We start from the raw sequence: 23126 nt of genomic DNA on the forward strand, positions 1-23126 counted from the left end.
AGGGGTAAAAGCGAGGGGCAGCCGACCGGCCCAACTTCGAAGTCCTCGGCCGCGAGCCCCGTGGTTGAGGACAGCGCCGCGGCCGCGGGAGGGGGCCACACCGTGACGTGCCTGACGGCGCCCTGACCTCACGGGGTCGACGAGGGCCAGGAGGAGTGTGAGCCGGAGGACGGGGCGTCCGGCAGGGCTGTGACCTGTCGCCTGACGCGAACCCGGCCCCGTCGCCACGGCCATGTGGTCGCACGTCCTGGCTTTCTCAGCGAGAACGCTTCGCGGGTGCCCTGGCTCCCAGCCGAGGGGTGACGTGGAACGGGGTGGGAGGGCGGGCACCCTGGGCGGTGGAGGCGGCTCGGCAGGACGGACCGCAGGGGACGCGGAGGCCTGGCCGACCGTGCCACCACGTGGATCGACAGTGCGACGCGGCCGCTCGGCAATAAAATAGACGCGAGGGGCGGGGACCCCGGGCAGGGCTCCCGTCGGCACTTGGGGTGCAGACCGGCCCCCACCGAGAAGGCTTGGTGTCACTGCTCTGTGTCTGAGGGACATGCCCGAGAACAGTGCTGCAGAGAGACGGACTGCGATGCAGCCGAAAACCTCGCGCAGAAGAACTCGAGGGCGCTCGCCCCGTAACCGGGACGACGCGGGGCGGGGGGCGTAAACGTGTAAAGGACCGCTCCTGAGGAAAGGGCTGTTCCATTTCATCCTGGAGCTGGGATGCAGAAGCCAAGAATGACAGAACTGTCCGAAACCAGACGGACCCTCTAGAGGGGCCAGGTGGTCCCTGCCACCGCCGTGTGTCGGCAGAGAAGGGACGCTCCAGAGATGGGCGTGTTCTCGGGGCTGGGAGCCGATGCGACAACTCCTGGGGGCTCGCCCGGGTGTGTCGCTCCCGCGACGATGAAGGCCGAGTTCCCCTGGGGAATCGTCGCCTCTCCCCCTGGAGGGCAGAATCCATCGCGGCAGAGTCACCTTCTCCGGTGGCCCAGCGGTGACCGCTGCGCTTTGCAGAGAACGCGCATCAATAACTACCTGCCCGGATGACTTCGTATGTGTCAAGAGGACCGAGAAGACGGATTTTCCCAGGGACCTTCCCGTCGGATTATGAAGCTTCATAAATTATTAAACATTGAGGACAAAGTCACCTTTTCTACTATATCTACCTAATTAGGTAGCCATGACTTTTTTCTTAAAAAATAAGTGATTTGATATAGTTTTCAGTAATATTCATCTAACAAAAAAAAACTTTTTTAATAATATGAATGAAGGTAGGTGTTACTGCCAACAGAAAGGTGATGTTCAGGGGGGTGGTCTTTGTGTACGAGGAGGGGCTTTGAACACCGACTCTGCCACCAGCTGGTTCGGCCTGGGACGTGCAGGCGCTTGAGCTCTGGGCTGCAGTCTCCACATGTGTGCAATGAGACGCAAATACTATCCACTTTGTAGTAACGAGAGGACTCGGTGACCGCATACACATCCGGTCCTACACTGTCCCTGGCATAGAATAAGTGGTCAACAGGTGCGCAACCCACGAAGCTCACAGGGCTTCAACAGAGAACAACTATCCTTGGTCTCCGTTGGGAGAACTGAGCGAGAACTTGCTCATCTTTCCAACATGACTTGCGTCTTTTGATGGCTGGATTTCGCCATCAAGCAACTTACTTTCCGGAAGAGCCAATGGGCTGCGGCTCATAGTGAATGTCGCGTGTGTAACAGCCCACACTGCCTTCTTCCGCGCTGGCAGAGTACCTGCTGGGTCTTCTTACCTGTCTCTCTCTCGCTCAGTGCAGGTAAGTCCAGACTGCTCAAACACACGGTGAGGCGGTCACGTCCAGACACATTTCATCACCACGAGGAAAGTCGGCCGGCATCCTGGGACGACAGCTGGAAAAGATGCAGAGCCCGTCAGAGACCGACGATGTCACGAGTGGCTGAAACGGCCTCACCACTCCTCCGGTCAGGGGGATCATAAACCCTGCCATCCACCGAGCACCTGGACATTGGGTTTTCTATTATTTGCATGTGAAGATATGCCGATTTCTATAGGAGTAGTATATTTCCTGAGGGCTTTCATATCTGGGGAAATTAACTTCAGAGAGTAGAACTACCTTAGGTCACATTTTTCGCCAAGAATTTTGTAAATATGCTACCTCTTCATCTGACATTGAAGGCCTCTATGAGGCCAGCCAGACTCCCCTAGTCTCCATGAAGTTCAATAATACGTCTAGAACATCTTTGGTGTCGGTTGTTCAATATCAGTTTTTCCTGGAACGGAGTGAAAACTTCAGACCTGCAAATGTAGTTCTGTGTCAGAAATGTTTCCTTATATCTTTGGAGAAAAATGAATATCGGAGATCTCTTTCTCAGGAACATGAGCTGACCTCTTCTAAAGGCTTAAATGCCTGTCTCTCTCCTCTACGCTCATTGGAATTGATGAAAGCTTGTCCTCTACGTCAGTAATTCAGACGAATCGTGCCCAGTCTCTTGCTTGGTTAGGTCCTATCTTGGACTATCTCTGATTTTCATTTGGTTTCTTTAGTTATATAATCTTTTCCTTCTCATTTTGTTATTCTATCACCTCCCCCAGCTCTCATTCTATTAAAATAATGTTCTGGAAATTGACAGGAGCCTTGTTACGTGGAACACGTGTAAAGAATTTTCTTCCGTTTGGTTCCGTTTTCTTCCAGACTCGGTTCTTTGCCTTTTTCACCCACACTATGGCCCTTTTTTACCTTACGCTTTTACTGAGGTCTGGGATTTGGGTAGCAGGTAGACTGCCTCTCTCTTATTCATATTTAACACGGGTTGCTCTTTGCCAATTTTCTGTTTCTTCAAATTTAATGTGAACGAATTCTCCTTGACTTCCTCCTCACTGTATCCGAGTGACGCTGAGAGCCGGGACGTCACCCCGTCACCGGCTCGTCTGCAGCCGGTACACGCCGTGAAGATGAGAACCGACCCGCTGGGCCTGTGCCGGCCCCGACCCCTGACTTCTCTTCTGAGAATTCGGTGAGCGCTCTTGCCACTGCCCCCTCGCTTTCGGGAGCGCATCCTCTTCCTGGTGACAATGTGAATCTTTGCCTGCAGTCAGGCCCTGAAAAACGGCAAGCCCCGGGGATCTTCGCTAGCTCTGCGCAGGTCCTGTGGGCGGCAGGGCTGGGTCCCCACCCACCACGTTCTCTCGCCCCGTTTCCCCAGGTGCCTCGTTTTTTCCTGCTCTGCACTTAACGTCCTTACTCTGCCCTTTCACCTCCCTGGTCAGACTGGAGCCTTCCTTGTAGCAAACGTGTGAGTGGGAGTCGTTGGTGCTTTGTCTACGTGTTTTCTTCCCGTGTAGCTACCTCTGGGAAGTGGGCATGAGACAGACGCCGCTCTCTACTGCAGGCTTTGATTTCACTGAGTACAATTATGTAAGTTTATGGCATGGTGTGCACTTCATTTCTGGTTAGGTTGCCTCTTTTTTTTTTTTTTTTTTTTTGTTTGTTGTTGTTGTTGCTGGTTTTGACTATTCTGCTCATTTCATCACTCATTGTGAGAGGCTCTGCGGTCCAGAGTCATCCTGCCATCTTTACGCGGACGTCCCCATCATGCTCTTTCTACTGCGTGAGTTCTGGACTCGCTCCTGTAGGAATGGCGGGTTATATAACACTGGCAAATAAATCTCCAGTTACTAAATATGAAGAAAAGCAAAGAGAGCGAACGGAGCGGCTTACTAACAACGAACATCCACGGAGCCTTTCGTGCAACACCCCAGCGCCCCACTTCATTTGCAGCAGCCCCAGAAGGGCAGCGTCTGCACCTGTCGCGTGTGCCGGGGCCTGAGCCTGCTCTTGGCCCAGAGCAGAGACGCCCAGTCAAGCTCTGAAGAACCAACCGCTGTTACCCCGCCTTACAGCTGGGAAGGCCGGGTCATTCAGGACCTTGGGGGTGGGGGGACATATCTGAAGGTGGATGAAAACGGGGCACACGGGACGACGAGCCGGTGGCGGGGAGCTGCGGCCGGCCCCGGGAGGGGGGGAACGCGCACCGGGCGGGTAGCGCCGGAGGTCGGCGCCCCTCCCCCGCATGCTCCCCGCGCCCGCGGCTCCCGCCCGCGCATCCTTCGCGAGCACCAGCAGCCGCTGCCCCGGCCGCCGCGGCGCGGTTGCCACGGAAACAGCAGGCGGCGGCGCAGGCGCGCACCGGGCGGGGGAGGGCGGAGCAGGGAGCCGCCCGAGAAGAACCGCACTGCGCAGGCGCAGTGTCTCCGTTGCTAGGTTCCGCCTCGCGTCGCGACGAGTGACCGCAGCAGAGTTCTAGATAGAGCCTCGGGGTCGCGACGGGACCGATCCAGCCCCGCTCTCGGTGCCTAAGCATCGCAGGCTGTCACCTGTCCTTGCCCGAAGTGAGGGGACCGCCCAGACCCCGGCCCCTCCCCGCGGAAGGGCCACCCCTGCGCGCCCCTCGTGGGGTCCCGACCGCTGCAGCCAGGCCGACGTCTGGAGGGCGACAGAAGAGCTTCCCGGCGGGAGAGGGGAAGAGGGAAAGTAGCCAGCCATGTCCAGCGCGTAAGTGACGGGCCGCCGGGCCACAGCCGTGGGCGGCCTTCCCCAGACCGAAAGAGGCCGCGCTCGGCCCCTGCACTGTCCTCTTTCCTTCTCCCACCTGCTCCTTTCTACATTATAGCAAATAAAGATACTCCTGGGGCTGCAGCATCAGCGTCTCGCTGCCAAGGAATGCCATGCGCGCAGACCTTCCGCCTCCCGCCCACAGCATCCCTCCCTCCCTCCCTCCCTCCCTCCAACGAGGAAGCCCCCCAACCCCAGCCCAGGCGCGCCGCCGTGCCCCAGGCCCTGCGCAGGGCGCCGTATCTTTAGTACGTCCAGTGCTCGTTGGTTAGTCTCGCAGTAATATACGGATCGCTTTGTGAAAAGACCCCGGTTCCGACGTCTTTTTGAGGAAGCTTCGTTGTACCACCCTGATTTTGTACCAGTGGGGCGGTGGTGGCGCTGGAAAGGGGACTTGTAAGCAGGGTGCCCGGTGCCCGGTGCCCGCCCGGCAGCTGCTCCGTGTACTCTTTCTAATGATCATTTCAAACAGGTATTAACAGAGCCCACTCTGTGGGCCCTGTTCTAAGTGCTTGAGATATAACAACCTTACAACACTCCCGTGATGTGAGGGCTGTTAACGTTACTATTCGCATCTTATGGATGAGGACACTTAGGCTCAAAGAGGCCGAGCGGTTCATATACAGCAACCCCGGGCACTGTCGCTCCAGCCTGTGCCATTATGAACCCTATTTTCTAGGTGAGGAAATCAGAGCAGAGTTTAAGGCCTGGCCGAGTTTGCGGGTGGGGAGATCCGGAGTTCAGCTCCGGACGTCTTGAGTGTGAAATGCCAGTCAGACGTCAAGTGGAGGTCAAGGATGCCGTCGAATATTCAAGTCTCGAGTCCAGGAGAGAGGTCTATGCAGGAAACTTCAGTCGGTGGCTGCCGGCACACAGACGGGTCTTTACGACGTGGAGTGAGTATGGAGAGAAGGGAGAAGCTGCCGAGAACTCCGCCTTGGCTTCCTCAGTGGCGAGAGGTTGGGGAGGAGCATCGGACACGGGCAAAGCCGTGATCGGTGAAGGTCGAGGCAAAACAGGGGTGCCCTGGAAGCTGGGCGAAGAAAAGGTGCTCATAATGGGCCTTGGGCGGGGGGGTAGCAGACTCTGACGGACGCTGCCGAGGCGAGTCAGAGGAGGGCTGAGACCTGACCATTGTTTGGCCGTGTGGAGTCCAGCGGTGATGCTGGCCTTCAGTCGAGAGATGGGATAGACAGACTGACTAGCGTGTAAGAGAGAACAGGGGAGAAATTGTCGGCAGCGAGCGCGGCTACCTTTCGAAGCGAGTTTTTGCTGTAGCTGGTGGCAGGGGAAGCAGGGCCCCAGTCCGATTCTGTTTTTAAGATTTGTTTTTAAGATAGGAAACAATAGCCTATTTGTTTGTGGAAGGGAATGGCCCAGCCGTAAAGGAAATGGGATGCTAGGCGGGGAGGAGGGCGACCCGGGGCGACGTCCTTGCTAGCGAGGGCACGGGACCCGGCCCAGGTCTCGGCTTCAGAATGCGTACGGCAGGAACTGCTGGAAAGGCAGAGCGGACAGATGCCATTCGGTGCGTGGCTGCCCTGGGCGGGGCCTGGAAGGGCAGTGGACGGCGGTGACGCCGAGGGCAGTGGGCCACACCATCCGATGAAATGAGGGCGTGTCGGGGGAGGGGGGTGAATGGCCGGGAAGTGGCAATGAGAAGGGACCCCAGTGACCCAGCTCCACGCCTCCCCGGGAGGGCCCAGGGGCAGCTGGGTCCTTCGGGGACAGCCAGGCCTCCCTTAGACCAAAAAGGCTAAGGGCATGTTCCAGAAAGAGAATTAACAACTAGATAATATTGGAAGAATTGTAAAAGTTTATCGTGTATGACATAACTTGGTGAGGATTCCCATTTTGCAGTATTTTGATTTTCTGTTCAAGTACGTGCTATGTCTGGATAGTCATGTCTTTCCCCGCCCCCTTCCAGCACAGGAAGACGGCCAAGCTTTGGAAGTAATAACTGGTCTTTTTCAACTGTCATAGTCAGCCTTCTCCACCCACAATCCTTCTGGCTTCAATATCTGTGACATTTCTAGGTCATATGCTCAAGTCTGAAACCAATCACGTACTTGAAAAAAATTCTAAGTCGTCTCATGGATGAAATACGACCGCCACTTTACGAGGCGCGTTTGAAATCTCCAGAACACTTTCACGTCTGTTCTCCCGTCCCACAGTAATCCTTCGGGGCGTCCGGGGTGTCAGCGTCCAGCTTCGCCTCTTAAGGAAGTCGAGACACAAAGAGGTTAAGTGACCTGCCTGAGGTCAACTCCCTCAGGAAGCAGGTTCTGCTTTTACATTTGGGGCCCTTTTACCTTTGTGAACCACGTCGCCACACCCAGGAGAAACAGAAACACGTGTCCACACCGAAACCTGTGCCGGAACGCGCCGCGCGGCATTGTTCACAGTGGCCAAAAGGCAGAAACCCCACGTGTCCACCAGCTGCCGAGTGGGCATGCTATTTGGCAGTCGAACAAAATGAAGCCCTGACACATGCCAGAAAACGGACGAGCTCTGAAAACGCACAAAGCGAGCAGAGCCAGTCGCCAAGGACCACCTGTCATACGATCCCACTTACGCGCCACATCCAGACCAGACGAATAAATAGAGACAGAAATTAGATTAGCGGCTGCCAGGGGCGGGCGGAGGGGAATAATGGCAAACAGGGGATGACTGCAGATGGGCACAGGGTTTCTTCCCGGAGCGCTGCAAACGTTCTGGAGTCGGGTGAACGTGATCGTTGCACAGTTCTGGGACGATTCTAAAAACGGCTGGTTTGTACACTTTGAAATTGTGAATTTATGACATGCGAATCACATCACAGGAGTTCTCATGTTAGAAAATCGTCTCGCCACACCTCCGGTCTCGCGTTTTCTTCGTGGGCACTGGCCCAGCGGAAGGAGGCTGAGATTTCAGGGCCGGGAGGCCAAGAGGGGCTCGGGCCGGATGGGGCTCGGAGGGCAGTGGGGGCGCCGCAGGCTGGCCCGGCCCCTGGCGGTGCGGCGGGTGGTGGGCGTGCGGCCAGTGGACGCACACGTGGAAAGCGCTGCTCCAAAGTCGGCCTCCGGGGTAAAGGGGAAGACGCAGGGGCCGGCGCGCTCGGATGCCAAATGCTTCCCCATCAGCCAGCACTTCTTGCCTAGTCTCTCCAGCGAGGGTCAACGGAAAGTCAGTGGACGAGGAGTCAAGGGGCTGCAGCCCAAATCACAGAACCTAGAAGGCTTAAGCCACCAGGAAGGTCTTTGGCCAAAAGGTCGGGCTGGGGGTCAGCTCCGCCATGGCCCCGGAGGGGTTTCTGCTCCTTTGACCCTGGGTGGAAGCCAATCAATGAGCACAGTGAACTGAGGCGGCAGCCCTCCCCCGCCCCTCCCCCGGCCACGTCTGCCCCAAAGCGGAGCCTGCGCATCTGAAACTCTAGGCCTGTTCCCTTCCTCACACGCGGCCGTTGGTCCCTGGTGGAAACCTCCTCCACCCAAGATCCCTTGCTGCCGACAAGGCCGGGGCTTTGCGGGGCTCTGGTCACCGCACCTGCTCCCTGTGGAGGCAGCGTCCTTAAGGACGGCACAACCTTCGTGTTTGTGGGTGTGTTAAATGCTTTGAAGTCTGATAAGATGGTCTTGATCTTTTATCATCGGCTCCGCGCCCACGCACAGAAAGTAGGACGAGGTGTATTTATAGATTCTGCGGCGGGTCCTCACCGAATTCTTAGAAACGTTAGTTCTGCACGTCAGGCTGGGGAGTCTACCTTTACATGTCTCTTCAGGCAGGAGCAGATATTGCCTTCCGCCCATTCCGAACTTCTGCAGCCAACCAGTGTTCTAGAATTTTCTTCAGCTCGACCTGGAGCGATCCCCGCTGTTAACTCTTGAATGTTTAATGTTCTGCGGAGGTACAGTGAAGGGAGTTTCTTTTTTGTTTTTTTCCTCTGCATTCAGTTTTTGTGGGTTTTACCTAAGTCTTGAGAGTCTCGCTGTACAAAGTGACTTCTCGTATTTTGGGATTTCCTTGGATTTTGTGGTAGTGTCATTTATGAGCAGTTTTAAACATCTTCTGTGTTAGTTAGTCCCTTCTATATCTGCTTCATCCTTTTTTACTGCTGTTTTTAGGGTGTATTTCTCTGGTGTCTCTACTGGAATTACTTTCGGCCTCTGGTTCCCCGCACTTTGGGGCGGCCACCCTCTTCCGAGCACGTAGGCGATGTCCTTAACCAGGCGCGGGCCGTAAATTAAAATTTATTGAGCGTCTTCTTGGCATCTGGGGAAACACTCTCCCCCTTTTACCACCCTGTCGCCCTGTGGAGTTCAGCTTTCTGTTTACCTCTCCGGAATTCCTGAGACGACCCCTCCCTGGGCGGAGGGACGGATCCTTTTGATCCGGCTCCCGTGTTCTGTTTGCCAAGTGGGATTTCAGATTCAAGTTTAAACAAAAGAGCCTGTAATGTTCTTCTGTAATGCTGTCCTGACAGGTTTGGGCCCTGCACCTTATTTAGTCCTCGGAACGGACCAGGCGGTTTTTCTGTTTTCTGCGAACGTTTGCCGGGCCTGTTGGTACACGCGGCCTTGTGTCACCCATCGGTCAGCGAATGCCTCGGGTCTGCCGCCCCCTCTCAGACGCTCGAAGTCTGGGCTTCGGTAAACTACGAACATGCCCATTTCTCTGGATTTTTCACACGGTTACGTTCTCCAGGCAGACCCTCGATGAGCCTGTTCACTGTCTTCAGTTGCCACGATCATTTTTGCTTCCCGCTCACCTCTCCTTTCTGTCTTTTTTCCTCGTCTGTCTTTTTGGGGCATGACAAGCAAAATTGCCAGACTATTCCAGACGCTTTGAACAGGCAGAAGGCATCGCTTTTGTCGTTATTGTTCTTCGATGGGGCGGTTCCTGGTAAATAGCACCATTTTTAGTCATTTATGATGCACAGAGTGAAATGTGCTGGGCTAAATGGAATTCTAATGTTCTGAAGCGAACCTTCTCTTGTATAATAAAGTTGTCTAGCAGAGGGCTCTTTCACTAGCAATATTTTTAAAATATCACTAAGTTTGGAGAACCCTGGTGCTCCATCCCAGCAGACAGAGTGCCGGAAGCAATGTGCAGTGTCGTAACTCGGTGAGGTGCTGGGGGCAGGTGGGGGATGGGGTATTTGGGGCTAGATATCTTTATTGTCTCGTGTCCATCGTATCTGTGTCACATGATGTGCCGTCCCGCACTTGCCTTCACCCCAACGAACAGGAGGCAGCAAGGTTTCGGGGTTCAGAGCGTGAGCTTTGCAACCAGGCTGCCTGGGTGCACATCCTGCCTTCAGATTGCATGACTTTGGGCAATAACTCCTCCGTTCCTCACTTCCCTCATCCGGAAAGTGGAGTAATAATAATAATGCCTGCCTCGTAGGGCGGTCGAGGATCACGTGAGCCAGTCACTGTAAAGCACTTAGAACGCGACCGACGTTGTGTAAATGTGTTACAGGCATCATCTAAATCTGAATCTCGGTTTTTCACTTTAAGAGAAGCTTTTAAGTTTCGGTCAGAAAGATGAAACTCTCCCATCTCTGTTCCAGGCACATAAAAATAATAGAGAAAATAATACTGTTAAAGTATCTTTTAAATTTTTTATTTTTACTCTTAAATTTTATTTTTCGGTATTTTAATTTTTACTTGAAATGTGTATTAATGTGTAATGTTATACGAATAGTACCTATTTATATATTATAGTTAATAGTGTAACTTTAAATTAGAAAATAAAAATATTTTAAATTGAAAAATAAAAACTTGGATCCTTTTCGCCCAAGTCGCGGCTCGGGAGGCCTGGTCAGACTCTGGGAAAGGAGCGGCCGAGGCGTGACGGCCCTGGGGCCAGTGGAAACCAGCCTCTGAGCGGGAGGGCGGGCACGCGGCGCATGAAGACCCCGGGGTCCAAAGAAGCCCGGGCTCGGCAGAAAAGCCGTGCAGTGTAGACACGGGGAACGCAAGCGGGTCGGCAGCCTGAGGAGGAGACCCGCGCACGCCCAGGCGCGGGGGCGGCACCTGGCCCGGGGGCCGCCAGGTGGACGTCCGTCAACACCCCGCGGCCGCGCTTCTCGCCCGTGGCGGAGGTGGGGCTGGCGCTTCGGCCTGAGCGATGGCTCCGAGCTGAGTCGCGCGGACCCAGGTGCAAACACCGGCCGCGGCTCGGGAGCCAGTCGTGTCCGCGCCCCGCCTGGGCGGCAGACAGGGGCGCCCTCTCCCCCTCTCGCGGGGGGCGGGGGGCGGGGCGCCAGGGTCACCCGTAGGACAGAGGGCGCCATGCGGTCAGCGGCAGCGAGTGATGCTCAGTGTCTCACTCAGAGAACAGCGTGAGGCGGGCCGGTGGGGCAGGCGCAGGGCCTGGAGGGGTCCCTGGGGAGGTGGAGGAGGGACCCCAGGGTAAAGGGAGGGTAAAGGAGCATATTTATCTCCACCACCTCCCGAATCACCTCCAAAATGGCCATAAAGGGTTTAAAAGGCTATGCACACACGAGCGTTTGACCAGGGGTGTCACAAAGGTGTGGGGTGGGGGGAGGAGACGTGGGTGAGGGGGACGGGGACAGTGGAGAAGGTGACCCGAGGCCCGAGGGGAGGTGACAGGCCCGAGTCCCAGCAGATCCCTGGGGAGACGGGAGGGCCCGGACCTTGGGAGCCGGGCTGGAAGTGGGAGGAGCCGTCATAGGTCCCAACCGGGGGCGTTTCGTCCCCACAGAGCGCGAGCTAAGCCGCTCTGGGCCAGGCACGTGCCGGGGCCGCCAGGCGCGGCGAGTGGGTGGGAGTGGGAGGCCAGACGACCCGAAGGGGAAGGGGGAGCCCCGGGCCCCTGGACCCATCTGCTCTGAAGGCGGGGGGCGGAGCCGACCTCGCGGCAGGGGACACCTAACAGACAGACACCCAGACAGACGCCGACACCCACAGGTGCCTCCTCGCCTGGGGGACGCCAGGGTCCTGCACCCCCCCCCCGCCCCCGCACCCCCAGCGAAGCCCACTGGTGATGAGCCCCTTCCCAGACACACTGATTCTGGGATAGTACAAAAAAAAAAAAAAAGGCCCGAAGCCTCAGAGCTGGCGACACCTCAGCTGTCACCCCCTTAAGCCTTGGGTAGAAGGGGCTCCCGACTGTGTGCTGCTGCCCCAGGCCCGCCTTGGCCTTGGGAGAGGACGCGCCTCCCCCCCACTCTCCGCGATCCCGCTGCCCGTCCACTCCCTCCGCCCACAGGACCAGCCGGGCCGAGGGCCCTGGAGCCGGCCAAGGTGGTCCAGAGAGGCCGCCTCCCCGGCCAGGGTCCCCGCCTTGCCGTTCACCCCACCTTACGGTCACACGGTTTCCAGTCGGCGCCTAGAGCTGCAATTCATTCGTGCTTCGCTGCTGCGGAATCGTCCGTTTACCCACTCTCGCTGATGGCCGTTGGCGTCATCTCCAGGTTTTCGCTGTTACCAAGGTTATTCTTGGTTCAGATTTACTAGAGACTCCAGGGTGTGATTGTCCCTTCTGGGGTATGCGCCTGTTCAACTTTACAAGATAATACTGAATTACCTCCCAAAGTGGTCGTCAGGTTTGCACTCCATCAGCCCTGCATGTGGACAAGGCAGGTAACCAGTCTGCTCGTCAAGTACAACTCTGGCTTGACAGGTACAGTGAGGACTCACTCTATGTCATTTAGATGGAAGGTTTATGAAACTATTGATTTGATAATAATGGCGGTGGTCATATCCAAAAATCACACGCACGTCAAAACAGTAGATAGTCTGAGGAGCCTCGTGACTGCATGCAGCTCACACTGACGATGTGTTCTGTTTGTCACACCAGACGCCCAACATGGGTGCCTTTCAAAGCAACTGTGGCTTATTTTATCCAAACTCTGTCTTTCCTCAGAATGTATAATAAGATGTGGCATCAGACCCAAGAAGCCCTCAATTCTTTGCTGGACAAAGAGTCTCAGAATATCACGCAACCACACAGAAGTCAAGTGTTCATCTTCCAGACGTTGGCCACCTTCTACATAAAGTACGTGCAGATCTTCAGAAACCTGGAGAACGCCTACGACCAGATCGTCCACCCGCAGAAACGGATCCTGATCCGCAAAGTCCTGGATGGGGTGATGGGCCGCATCCTGGAGCTGAAGAACGAGATGGTCAACCTGGAGCTCACGGAGTTCCACTACTTCGACGACGTCCTGCAGGACCTGAAGCTGGCTCCGGTGAGTGCTCGGCTTCCCTCGGAGTCTTGGTTTCCTTTTGTCTTAGATAAGATACGCGGGGCAGTGAACACACAATGCAGCTGTCTATAGATATTTTTATATGTATTTATTTATATATTCAGATAGATAGATAGATAGATAGATAGATAGATAGATAGATATGCCTTACTGCTAAATCGTACACCTGAAACATACTGGGTTTTGTTATCCAATGTTACCATAATAAAAAAATTTTTTTATTTAAAAAAATAAAGCTACGTAGGCCAGGGAGGCACAGCAAGCTCTGGGAACTTCTCTGCGGCCCAGTCCTGCATGCCAGGGTGGAGCCCCAGACCACCCGGCCCCCCCGTGCCTGGGCATAGCCCACAGCTTCCCCAGGTCTCGCTGGGCCAGCACCCAGCCGTTCGCACACGCCGACCAGCACCTCTGACCACAGGTGATTAGTTCGGGGATGGACGCCGTGGCGGCCGCACCGTCCAGTCCTTCCTCGAGAGATTCTGAACCAGGACAGAGAGACCAGTTTCCGTCTCAGGGTCTGGACTGGCGTCTCCCAAGCGTGTGAGTAGTTGCAGACTTTATTCGCCGGATGCTCAGGAAGCTGCTCCTCGGAGAGAATAAAGCAGACTCGCCGAGAGGAGCAGCAGTAGAGGGCAGAGTCCCTGGACACGTCCCTGTTGCTGGCAGACGTCCAGCTGTGCCCCCGCCCCGGTTCCGCAGGGCCCCAAATCCTCCCTTCAGTGCCCCCTTTTGGCTAACCTAGCCAGGAGACCGTTCCTGGAACTCGCCGGATAAGGAGGCTTTCCTAACAGGTCCCCTGATGTAGCGAAGCACGAAGGGCAGACAGTTTCCCTGCTACCAGAAGTTTCCTCGACTCGACCCCAGGAGACTAGAACCCATGGCAGCTGGGGGGGCCGGACACGTATCGTGGCCAGAGACCCAGCAGGAAGCCCACGGCAGCCGATGGCCATCTTCCTCTCTTCCATGCTCGACCGCGGTCTCCTCCACCTCCAACCCCTAACTATAATTTTAGGGTCCTACATAGACCAATAGGAGCCATGTCCATAAAGTTTCTGTCTTAAAATTTCGACACATACGACACTTGAGCACGCTTCTTAATAAATAAAATCACAACATGGAAGTGTGGTCATTCTCCTCGAACTGTCCCCCACTCTTCGGCCACTGGACCCTGGAAGCTCACGCTTAGTTCCCCCCAAATACTCCATTAGTCCAAGAAAGGTTCAGTTTTCAAAAAAAAACTATTGCCACCTTCCAGAAGTTGTGGGGACACATTCCCAACCAAGCCCTCGGAGAGACACCCCTCTACGCCATGATGCTTGTTTCCCGAAGGCCTGTTCTCAGTTCCCAGGTCTGAGAGGGGAGCGTGGGGGGCCACACCCGAATGGGAAGGAGGAAGCGCTGGTCCTGCAGACTAGAACCGGAGCTTGCCCCGGTCATCCGGTCTACCAGAAGGCAGCCGGGAGCGTGTGAAACAGTATCTAGGACAGTGTTTCTCAGTGAGGTTGGCCAAGGGCCACCCACACCCTCCAGTAACCCTTGTGTGGTCTTGGTTTTTGAACGTGGACTGGTAAATACTCCTTTGACCTCCACTAATTTGAAATATTTAGTGATGTACAGAAGAATGTAAGTTTATATTTATTGTATAAAAAAAAAACACAAGTTTTCTAATAAATTCTTAAAATAATTTTTGTAATGGGGTAATTTAGGTAAAACTAAACTGGAATTATTAGAAAAATCATCACCATTTACGTACAAATAGTTGCTGGTGTTAACAATAAATTATTAGGTTTAATTCAAAGAACTCTACGCTCTATACTTGGCTATTCTCATTTGCATTATTATTTTAGGTAGGCCGAGATGCTATTATAGTTCTTTAAAAAATTATCGTAGCTAATTGAGTTGAATTAGTTCATTGATAGGAATGACTAGTTTCACCGTAATAGTTAAAACGAGGGGCGTAGCTACGACTTTTCTTTCTGACTTTGCGTCTTCAGTCCACGGGGCTCGTCTTCTCTTGAGTGAGGGTGGGAAGCGAGTCCGGTCCCTTGGATTCACACGTCCTTCCTGTATATTTTCAATGGATTTGAGCCTTGGAATCGTGACAGAAACGCTCTTTTGCTTATTTTTTGTCTTCTCTAGGAACAGTTAGACATTCCCATCCCCAAGTATTTTTTGAAAGAGAAGCTGGAAATAATAAAAGGAAGAGAGAAAATCCTCGCTCAGATATTAGCCGACTCTGGATTGGACATGTCTCAAATGGTTCGTACATTATTTTAACAGACATTATCCCGTAACCTGTAAAACCTCCTTTTTCTCCTCCTAATGGAGAAAGAGTTATAAGACTTTTCGGTGTGAGGACGGCCGCACCCTTGCCCCTCGTCGTTCAGTGTACAAGGAGTCGTTGGTGATTCGTAGCCATTACTTCTCAAGAACTTAAAAATAAAGGTCAAAACATAAAGCTTTGTTGGTTCAATCAGTGTCTCCAAGATTGAGCAGGTTATCGGCCCCGCGTAACCGTCCACCTCGGATCCACCTTGCCTGAGCCGGAAGCCGAATGTTATTCACAGCTAAGATAACTCACTAAGAACTCAAAAGGTATCACACCTTCTAAAAATGCTGATTGACCTTTTATAACTTCAGGCTGAGTTATAAAAGGCGCTTGGATCACCTCGAGTGGACTGTCTGTGGGGAAAAGGAGAGAAAAATCCCTAGGGCCACCCCCACCCCCCCATCCCACCCCCCCAGAGAGCAAAGGGCACCACCCAGTCGGTTCTCTGGCCCTGGACCTCCTTCGTCCCCAGCTTCCAGCTCCTACCTGTTTCCACGGCCGTTCTGACTCTCGTGTCCTCCTCCTGGACGGCGACGTCCCGCTCAGCTCGCTGTGGACAGGCTCCGTCTCCCGTCCCTTCCGTGGGCATCTTCTGGCTCATGCATTCCGGCGTCCTTCACTGCCTGCACGATCAGTGCCTCGTGCCTCTGCCGGGTCTTCGTGGCCCAAGCAGGAAGGCGGCAGCTGACCGTCCAAATGGGGACAATTCGGGGTGAACGGGGCACTGTCAGCAGCTAAGCCGCCATTGCTGGTGCAGAACGGTGTGTGCGTGTTGCGTGCACACACACGCACGCTGTTACACAGAGAAGCGAGCGTCCTGGGGAACAGCAGCCCCGGCGATGAACCAGAGCACCCAGACTCGGGACCTCAGTGTCCTGCGCTGTGTCCTGATGAGGTGGCCACCGCCGCCCTCTGAGACTCAGAACAGGCCTCGGCCCACGTTCGGGTTTTTTCCGATTCCCGCGGCCTCCCCCTGCACCCCATCTATGCCTGAGGCTCTTCCCAAGCCAGGCCACGTGCATGGCATCGCCCTCGCTCCGGGGACAACAGAGGGTCGGGGCCTGAGCCCACGCAGGGCCCGCTCCTCCGTGTGACAGCGTGCGTGTCTGTGTGTGCGCACGCACGCACACGCACATGCACACAGGGAAAAGGGGGGTGAAGGCACACTTACCGAGCCCCTGCAGATGCCAGAGGCTTTGCACGTGCATTCTCATGGACTTCAGACGTTTTTTCATGCGTATTCTGATCAGATGTCACTCACGCAGGCCGCTGGACGCCCCGGCTGCCCTCGCGCCCGCCCACGCTTTCCTCCGGCCCCTCACCTGACTTGGCTGCGACATTCCCCACCTGAGACCACCCGACAGCATCTGCTGCACGGGCCCGATTTCTCTCAGGCTTCGCGGCCCCCGGCACGTCTGGGTGTCCCAGAATGCACTTCTGTAGATCCGGGACGGCCCCGCACATAGTTACCACCCCCGCAGTGACTTCAGCATTGCTCGCGCTCACTACATCGTTCTGTACCTGGTGTGAGAGTCGGCATTTCACCTCACGCACGTTTCACGTTTTAAATGTTCGTATTAGAGACGTGTATTTAATTTGTGTTTATACTATTACGTGAATGAAACATTGGTAGCAATTTCAAGTTTCATTGAATCCATTTTATTAGCGTTCCTAGTATAATTCTCTGCCAACATAAAATGTTGGACAGCGAATTAGGATTTTGTTTGGAATGGCAGAGGAAAACTTAAGGAATCCTTAAATACGGGACCACAGCGTGAACATGGCAAATTATCAAAATATACATAATTCGTGGGAAAATAATTAGTACTGAGCGGCTCTCACACTCGTTAGCCACAGTTTGGGAATGCTGGGCGAGGCCGGGCCGGAAGTAGCCAGTGACGTTCAGGGACCCATTGGTGCAGCTAACATGTTTAAACCCTGATTTCTCTCAAATGCCTTTTGCAGAAATACCCTCTAAAGAGTATACCCCTCGAAGAGGCGATTAAATTAATCCAGATCGCAGAGAGGGCGCGGCAGGGTCGCCTGAGAGCGATATTCATGAAGCAGATCTTCCTGCGAGAATACAGGGCGAAGCAAGCCAGGCTCCTCGGAGAGAAAGGGGCGGATGTGGGGGCCGCCGCGCTGCACATTCAGAAGGTGAGGATGGGGGTGCCCGAGGGGACGCAGCCGGGGGCGCCCGCCGCGGTGGCGGGCAGCTCGGGAGCTCGGAATGCCAAAACCTGCCGTTAGCGAAACTGGGTTCAATTCCAGAAAGATTAATTATCTTACCCGGAGGAAACCATTAACTAAGCTCGATCATGTTTTGTTTTGTTTTGTTTTTAATTTTATTATAAATAGGTATAAAACACAGGACATTCTCTTCTCACGTGTCTTGTTTTACTATTGAGGTTGTGTTGCTTTTCATAATTTTTTTATTTTTCGATTACAGTTGACATACAATATCATATTAATTTCAGGTGTACGACATGGCGATCAGCCATTTATAGGACTCACACAGTGGCCACCCTGATAAACCTAGTACCCATCCGACACCATCCGTACTTATTACAGTATTCCCTATGCTGTACCTCACATCCCCGTGACTATTCTGAAACTAACAATTCCTACTTCTTAGTCCATCTCCCTTTTTAACCCCGCCCCATAATCCCCCTCCCACCCAGCAACCTCCAAAACGTTTTCCGTATCTGTGAGTTTGTTTCTATTTTTGTTGCTGTAGCTTCTGTTTTAAAGTCTGTTTTGTCTGGTGTGAGTATTGCTTCCTCAGCTTTTTTCCCTCCATTTTTAGGAAATATCTTTTTCTATCCCTTTACTTTCTGTCTATGTCCTTCAGTCTGGAGTCTCTCGTAGGCTGCATACGTAAGGGTCTTATTCTCTTATCCATTCAGCCACTCTGTGTCTTTTTGATTAGAGTGTTTAATCCATTTACATTTAAAGTAATCGTCGATAGATATGTAGTCATTGCCATTTATTATTCGTATTTTTTATCTTTCCTTCTGCTTAAAGAAGTCCCTTTAACATTTCTTGTAAGACCGGTTTGGGAGTGATGAACTCCTTTAGCCTTTTCTTGTCTAGGAAGCTCCATCCTTTGATTCTAAATGATAACCTTGCTGGGTATAGTAATCTGGGTTGTAGATCCTTGCTTTCCATCACTCTGAATATTTCATGTCGATACCTTCTGCCCTGCAAAGTTTCTGTTGAGAAATCAGCTGACAGCCTCACGGGAGCTCCCGTGTAGGTAACTAACAGCTCTTCTGCTGCTGCTTTTAAGAGCCTCTCTTTGTCTTCACCTTTGGCATTTTAATTATGACGTGTCTGGGTGTGGCCTCTCTGGGTCCATCTTGTTTGGGACTCTCTGCGCTTCCCGGGCTTGTATGCGTATTTCCTTGGCCAGGTTAGGGAAGTTGTGCATCATCATCGTCATTTCTTCAAAGAGGTTTTCGGTCCCTCGCTCGCTCGCTCTCCTCTCTGGTACCCCTGTGATGCGAATGTTGTTACACTTAATGATGTCCCAGAGGCCCCATAAACCATCCTCATTTTTTTAGATTCTTTTTCTTATTGTTGTTCTGCTTGGGTGTTTCCTGCTGCCTTTTCTTACAAATCACTGGTTCGATCCTCTGCTTCATCTAGTCTGTCAATTCCTTTTAATCCCTCATTTCTGACTGGTTCTTCTTCAACGTCTTTGTTGAAGTTCCCACTGAGGTCATCGAGCATCCTCAGAACCAGAGTTTTGAACTCTACATCTGCTAGATTGCTTGCCTCCATTTTGTTTAGTTATTTTTCTGGAGCTTTAGTCTGTTTTTTTTTTTTTTTTTCCCGTGCAGGACACGTTTGTCTCCCCATTTGTCCTGCCTCCCTGTCTTTGTTTCTGTGTATTGGAGCTGCTATGTTTCCTAGTCTTAGGAGGGTGGCTTTACGTAGTAGGCGTCCTGTGGGGCCCAGTGGTGCAGTCTCCCGGGTCACCCGAGCCGGGTGCTGCAGGGTGCCCCTTGTGTGGGTTGTGTGCGCCCTCCTGTTGTAGCTGAGCCTTGATCGCTACTTGCACGTCAGTCGGAAGGACTGACCCTCAGGCTGATTGGCCATGAGGACAAACTGTGACTACACTGGAGGAGCTGTTTTGCGGGGCCTGACCCTGTGGAGCGGGATTCGCGTTACTGGGGCTCCGGTGCCGCTCAGTCTGCCCGTTGGTGCGTCATTCGTGGAGGTGGTTGGGTGGTGCTCTGGGGTGGTCTGAAGCTGACCACTGGCTGTGTTGGTTCTGGGGCCTCTTGGGAGGGGCTCTGGAGTCAGCCACAGTCGGCCACTGCCTGAGCCCTGCCCGGGGCCATTTGGTATGAGCTACAGAATGATCTGCAGATGTTGTCAGTTGTGCTGGGATTGGAGGCACCTGGGAGAGGCTTAGCTGTAAAGTGAGGCCAGCTGCCCTTGATGCCGAGCTTGGGATGCTCAGCAAAGGGTACGGGGCACACCGAGGCCAGGTGCCGTTGTTTGAGGTTTATGAACCTCTGAGAGATTTTAGAGAAGTCCTCAGCATGAGTCAACACAGGCTATTCATATGGAAAAGTCATTGGAAGCGGCTTGGGTGGGCCCGGAAGTTGGGGGGGCGGGGCCTCAAGGATCGCGTGGGCGGGGCTAGTGGCATCAGTGAGGTGATGGAGACTCAATATGACGGCCCCTGGGTCTGGCTGCCACATGAGGGGGGACCCAGCACAGGGACAGTGGCCTCCACCGGCACTTCTGTCTGGGAGAAAGCCGCCCCTCCAGCCCTCGCCCTGAAGCCAGACAACCCGGTTCCTCCCTGTGTGACCCCAGCGCCCCTCGAGCTGGGGCTCCCACGCTGGCGCTCAGAGCCAGCGAGTCCATCAGCGGTGAGTCCACCCGCGGGCCCTTAAGGGGAAGGTCTGCGATTCCCACATCCCTGTGTCCCACTCAGCCTCCGTCCCCACCGGTTTTCACAGCCAGAGGTTGTGGGGCCTTCTCTTCCCGGCACTGGAACCCGGGGCTGGGAGCCTAGTGTGGGGCCAGGACCCCTCACTCCGCAGGGGGAACCTCCGCAGCCGCGACATCCACCCCGGTTCTCAACCTGATTCTCAACCGCCACATAGAAACAGAGACCCGCTCCGCGTCTCCGCCCTCTTACCAGTCCCGAGGTGGCCTCTTCTGAGCATCCCCAGTTGTAGGACTCCTGCTCAGCCAGACCTCGGGCGGTTCTCACTGGTGGTGGTTCTGTAGCTTAGCTGTCATTGCGACGTGGCTGTGGGTGGAGGTGGGCACAGCGGCTCCCTGCTCCGCCACCTTGACCGGAAGCCCTCTTCTAATGCTTTTAAAGGTCACTGATAATCGTTGGAAAGACTGTGGCTAAGAATTCAGTGAGTTTATAAATCCTTAATGAATTTTTAAAAATACATTTACACACACATACAATTACAGAACGGCTACAAGGGTTAACATTTGCTAGCTTGCCAATGCGTGCACTATTCACACAAAATTCTGGTGACCATCACTGTAATCAGAACCTTGATGGTCCTCCGAAAAGCATGACTGAGGTTTCCTTCCCTCTGTCAGATGAGCATCGTTGATTTGTACCCCATCTTTTTTCAAATGGAGATTACATTGCTTACAGGAAAATGCAGAAGATGGCAATGTGACACAAATTAGAAATTGGCTAGAGAGAAAGTATAAGGATATGAAATAGAGTGGGAAGATCATGACTCTTTAATTGTGTTTGAATGGGAGTTAGGGGAGATGGGGAGAGACATAAGAAACTGTTTTCTGTCAAGTTTCTATGGGGATATGAAGTTTTAAACAATCGTCTGAGTTCACAGCTTGAGTTGTACAATTCTTGGACGTTACCGTGGTATATTTCCCCATGTTACTGCAGAAGTTTTTTTTGGGTGGGGGGTGGTTTTAACCATGAATTTAACCCTTAGATCTACCCTCACACTTTTGCAATCTAGAAGTTTCTCTTGAGGAAACCCAGCTTGGGAAATCTCACGAATGAGTATTATAGGCCACTTTTTTGTCCCCCAACTTTATTGAGATTTATAACATTGTGTGAGTTTAAGATGTAGATGATGACCTGGTACATGGATATATTGTAACATGATTGCCATAGTTTGGTTAATCAGCACATCCATCACCACACACAATTACCGTTTTTTCTTTGAACATTAAAGATCAACTCTCAGTCTTTAAGTACACAGTACGGCATTGCTAACTGTACTGTGTCTTATGTCCCTAGAATTAAGTTACCTTTGTGCCTTTGACCATATTCACCCATTTCTGTCACCCGCCTCCCCCCTAGCCCATGGAAACTACAAATCTATTGTCTGTTTCTACAGGTTCAGTATTTTCAGATTCCACATGTAAGTGAAATCATGCATTCTTTCTCTGTCTGACTTATTTCACTTATTCAGTGCCCTCAGGGTCCACCCATGTTGTCTCAGCTGGCAGGATCTCCTCCTTTTTTATGGCTGACTAGTATTCCCTCGTGCGTATACAGCACATTTTCTTCTTTCAGTCATCAGCAGACATTCAGGCTGTCTCCATGTCTTGGCTGTTGCAAATAATGCTGCAGTGAACATGGGGTACAGCTGTCTCTTTGAGATACCGATTGTATTTGCTTCGGTTATTTGTCCGGAAATGGGTCGTTCGGCAGTTCTGTTTTTAATTTATTTCGAGTAACCTCCACGCCGTTTTCCATAATGACCGTAATACTTTCCATTCTCCCAGGGGTGCTCAAGGGTTTCCTTTCCTCCACATCCTCACCAGCATTTGTCTCTTTTGGATCGTAGCGGTTCTAACAGGTGTGAGGCTGTTGCTGAGTCCGCAGTGTTTGCTACCAGGGTGGGTGGGTATGGGTCCCATCCGATCCCTGGGTGGAGGGGCTGCCTCCAGTACCCCTTGTTCAGCAGGGTGACACGGGGACAAGGCTCTGCCTCGGGGTTCACAGCCGGCTCCTCAGACAGCAGTGTGCACTACTTCCGTGAGTCATTCTTTCTTTAGAAATTCTGCCTGTAGTCACAGAAGGAAAACTGTTCCATCAACACACACACGTGCGCGACCTTGACTGCATAGCCGTTACGTCACTCGGAACCTGCAGTTTGCGGGGAGAAACGGTATGGCAGGGTGTCCTTTATTTTTTATACATTAAACAAGTAACCATGTCTTTGTTTTCAGGTTTGGCGAGGTTTCTGTCAAAGCAAGAAAACGGAAAGAGAGCGGCAAGAGGAGATGATATTCCTGGGCATGGTGAGTGTCCTCGCGCACGGGATGTGCATCTGCTTTTCTTCAAGGCGATTGACGCCGTGAGACTCGTGTCTTCCTTAGAGCGCTCTCGGGGGCAGCAAGGAAATAAAAATAAGTGGTCAGTGACCGAAGAGGGCCGGGGGGAGGGGGGTTCGGGAGTTGTTCAGTGCGGACAGAGTTTTAGTTTTGCAAAATGGAAAAGTTCTCCAGATCTGTCGCACGACAGTGTGAATATACTTAATACTGCTGAGCAATATACTGAAAAATGGCTAACATAGTAAATTTTATGTAATTTTTTTTTACCATAATTCTTTAAAAATTTACTGGAACGTTGAAATATATACCGAAATGGTTCTACGTAAATCATGATTATTCATGAATAACCCAAAAAGATAAATTAAAAATTAAACGAGATACAATATTTCATTGAATCTAAGATGTTATCAATTGTAAAATACATCATGATTTTTATTTGCTATTAAAGAAAAATCATTTAGTCAAATAACCAAAACATCCTTCATGGTAATACACATCCGCCCCTAATCTTAGATATGTTAAATTGTGAAAAAGACACACCTTGGAATTGGTGAAGCAGAGCACGTTGTGTCTGCCTTATTGGGCCACAAAAAAAGATTTTTCGAGTCATAATTATTGACAAGGGTGTTACCCAGTGCCCACTCTCATGCGTGCGTTAAATCGGTTCGGCCTTTCT

The 23126-nt window shown here is 52.8% G+C and overlaps 1 protein-coding gene across 2 annotated transcripts in view; it reads left to right on the top strand.

The window, feature by feature from the left end:
• Positions 1-4249: 4249 nt before the first annotated feature.
• The window catches only part of IQCA1 (IQ motif containing with AAA domain 1), a 110141-nt gene continuing 91264 nt past the window's right edge, over positions 4250-23126 (top strand). For both annotated transcript variants that reach the window (XM_036236691.1, XM_036236692.1), the window contains exons 1-5: positions 4250-4544; positions 12477-12801; positions 14959-15078; positions 17114-17305; positions 22346-22417. In XM_036236691.1, the coding sequence (XP_036092584.1) occupies positions 4534-4544; positions 12477-12801; positions 14959-15078; positions 17114-17305; positions 22346-22417 (720 nt within the window). In that variant the 5' untranslated portion in view covers positions 4250-4533. The remainder of the gene's footprint in view (positions 4545-12476; positions 12802-14958; positions 15079-17113; positions 17306-22345; positions 22418-23126) is intronic.

Source organism: Rousettus aegyptiacus, unplaced genomic scaffold (genome assembly GCF_014176215.1).
Source record: "Rousettus aegyptiacus isolate mRouAeg1 unplaced genomic scaffold, mRouAeg1.p scaffold_m13_p_2, whole genome shotgun sequence".
NCBI classification, from domain to species: Eukaryota; Metazoa; Chordata; class Mammalia; order Chiroptera; family Pteropodidae; genus Rousettus; species Rousettus aegyptiacus.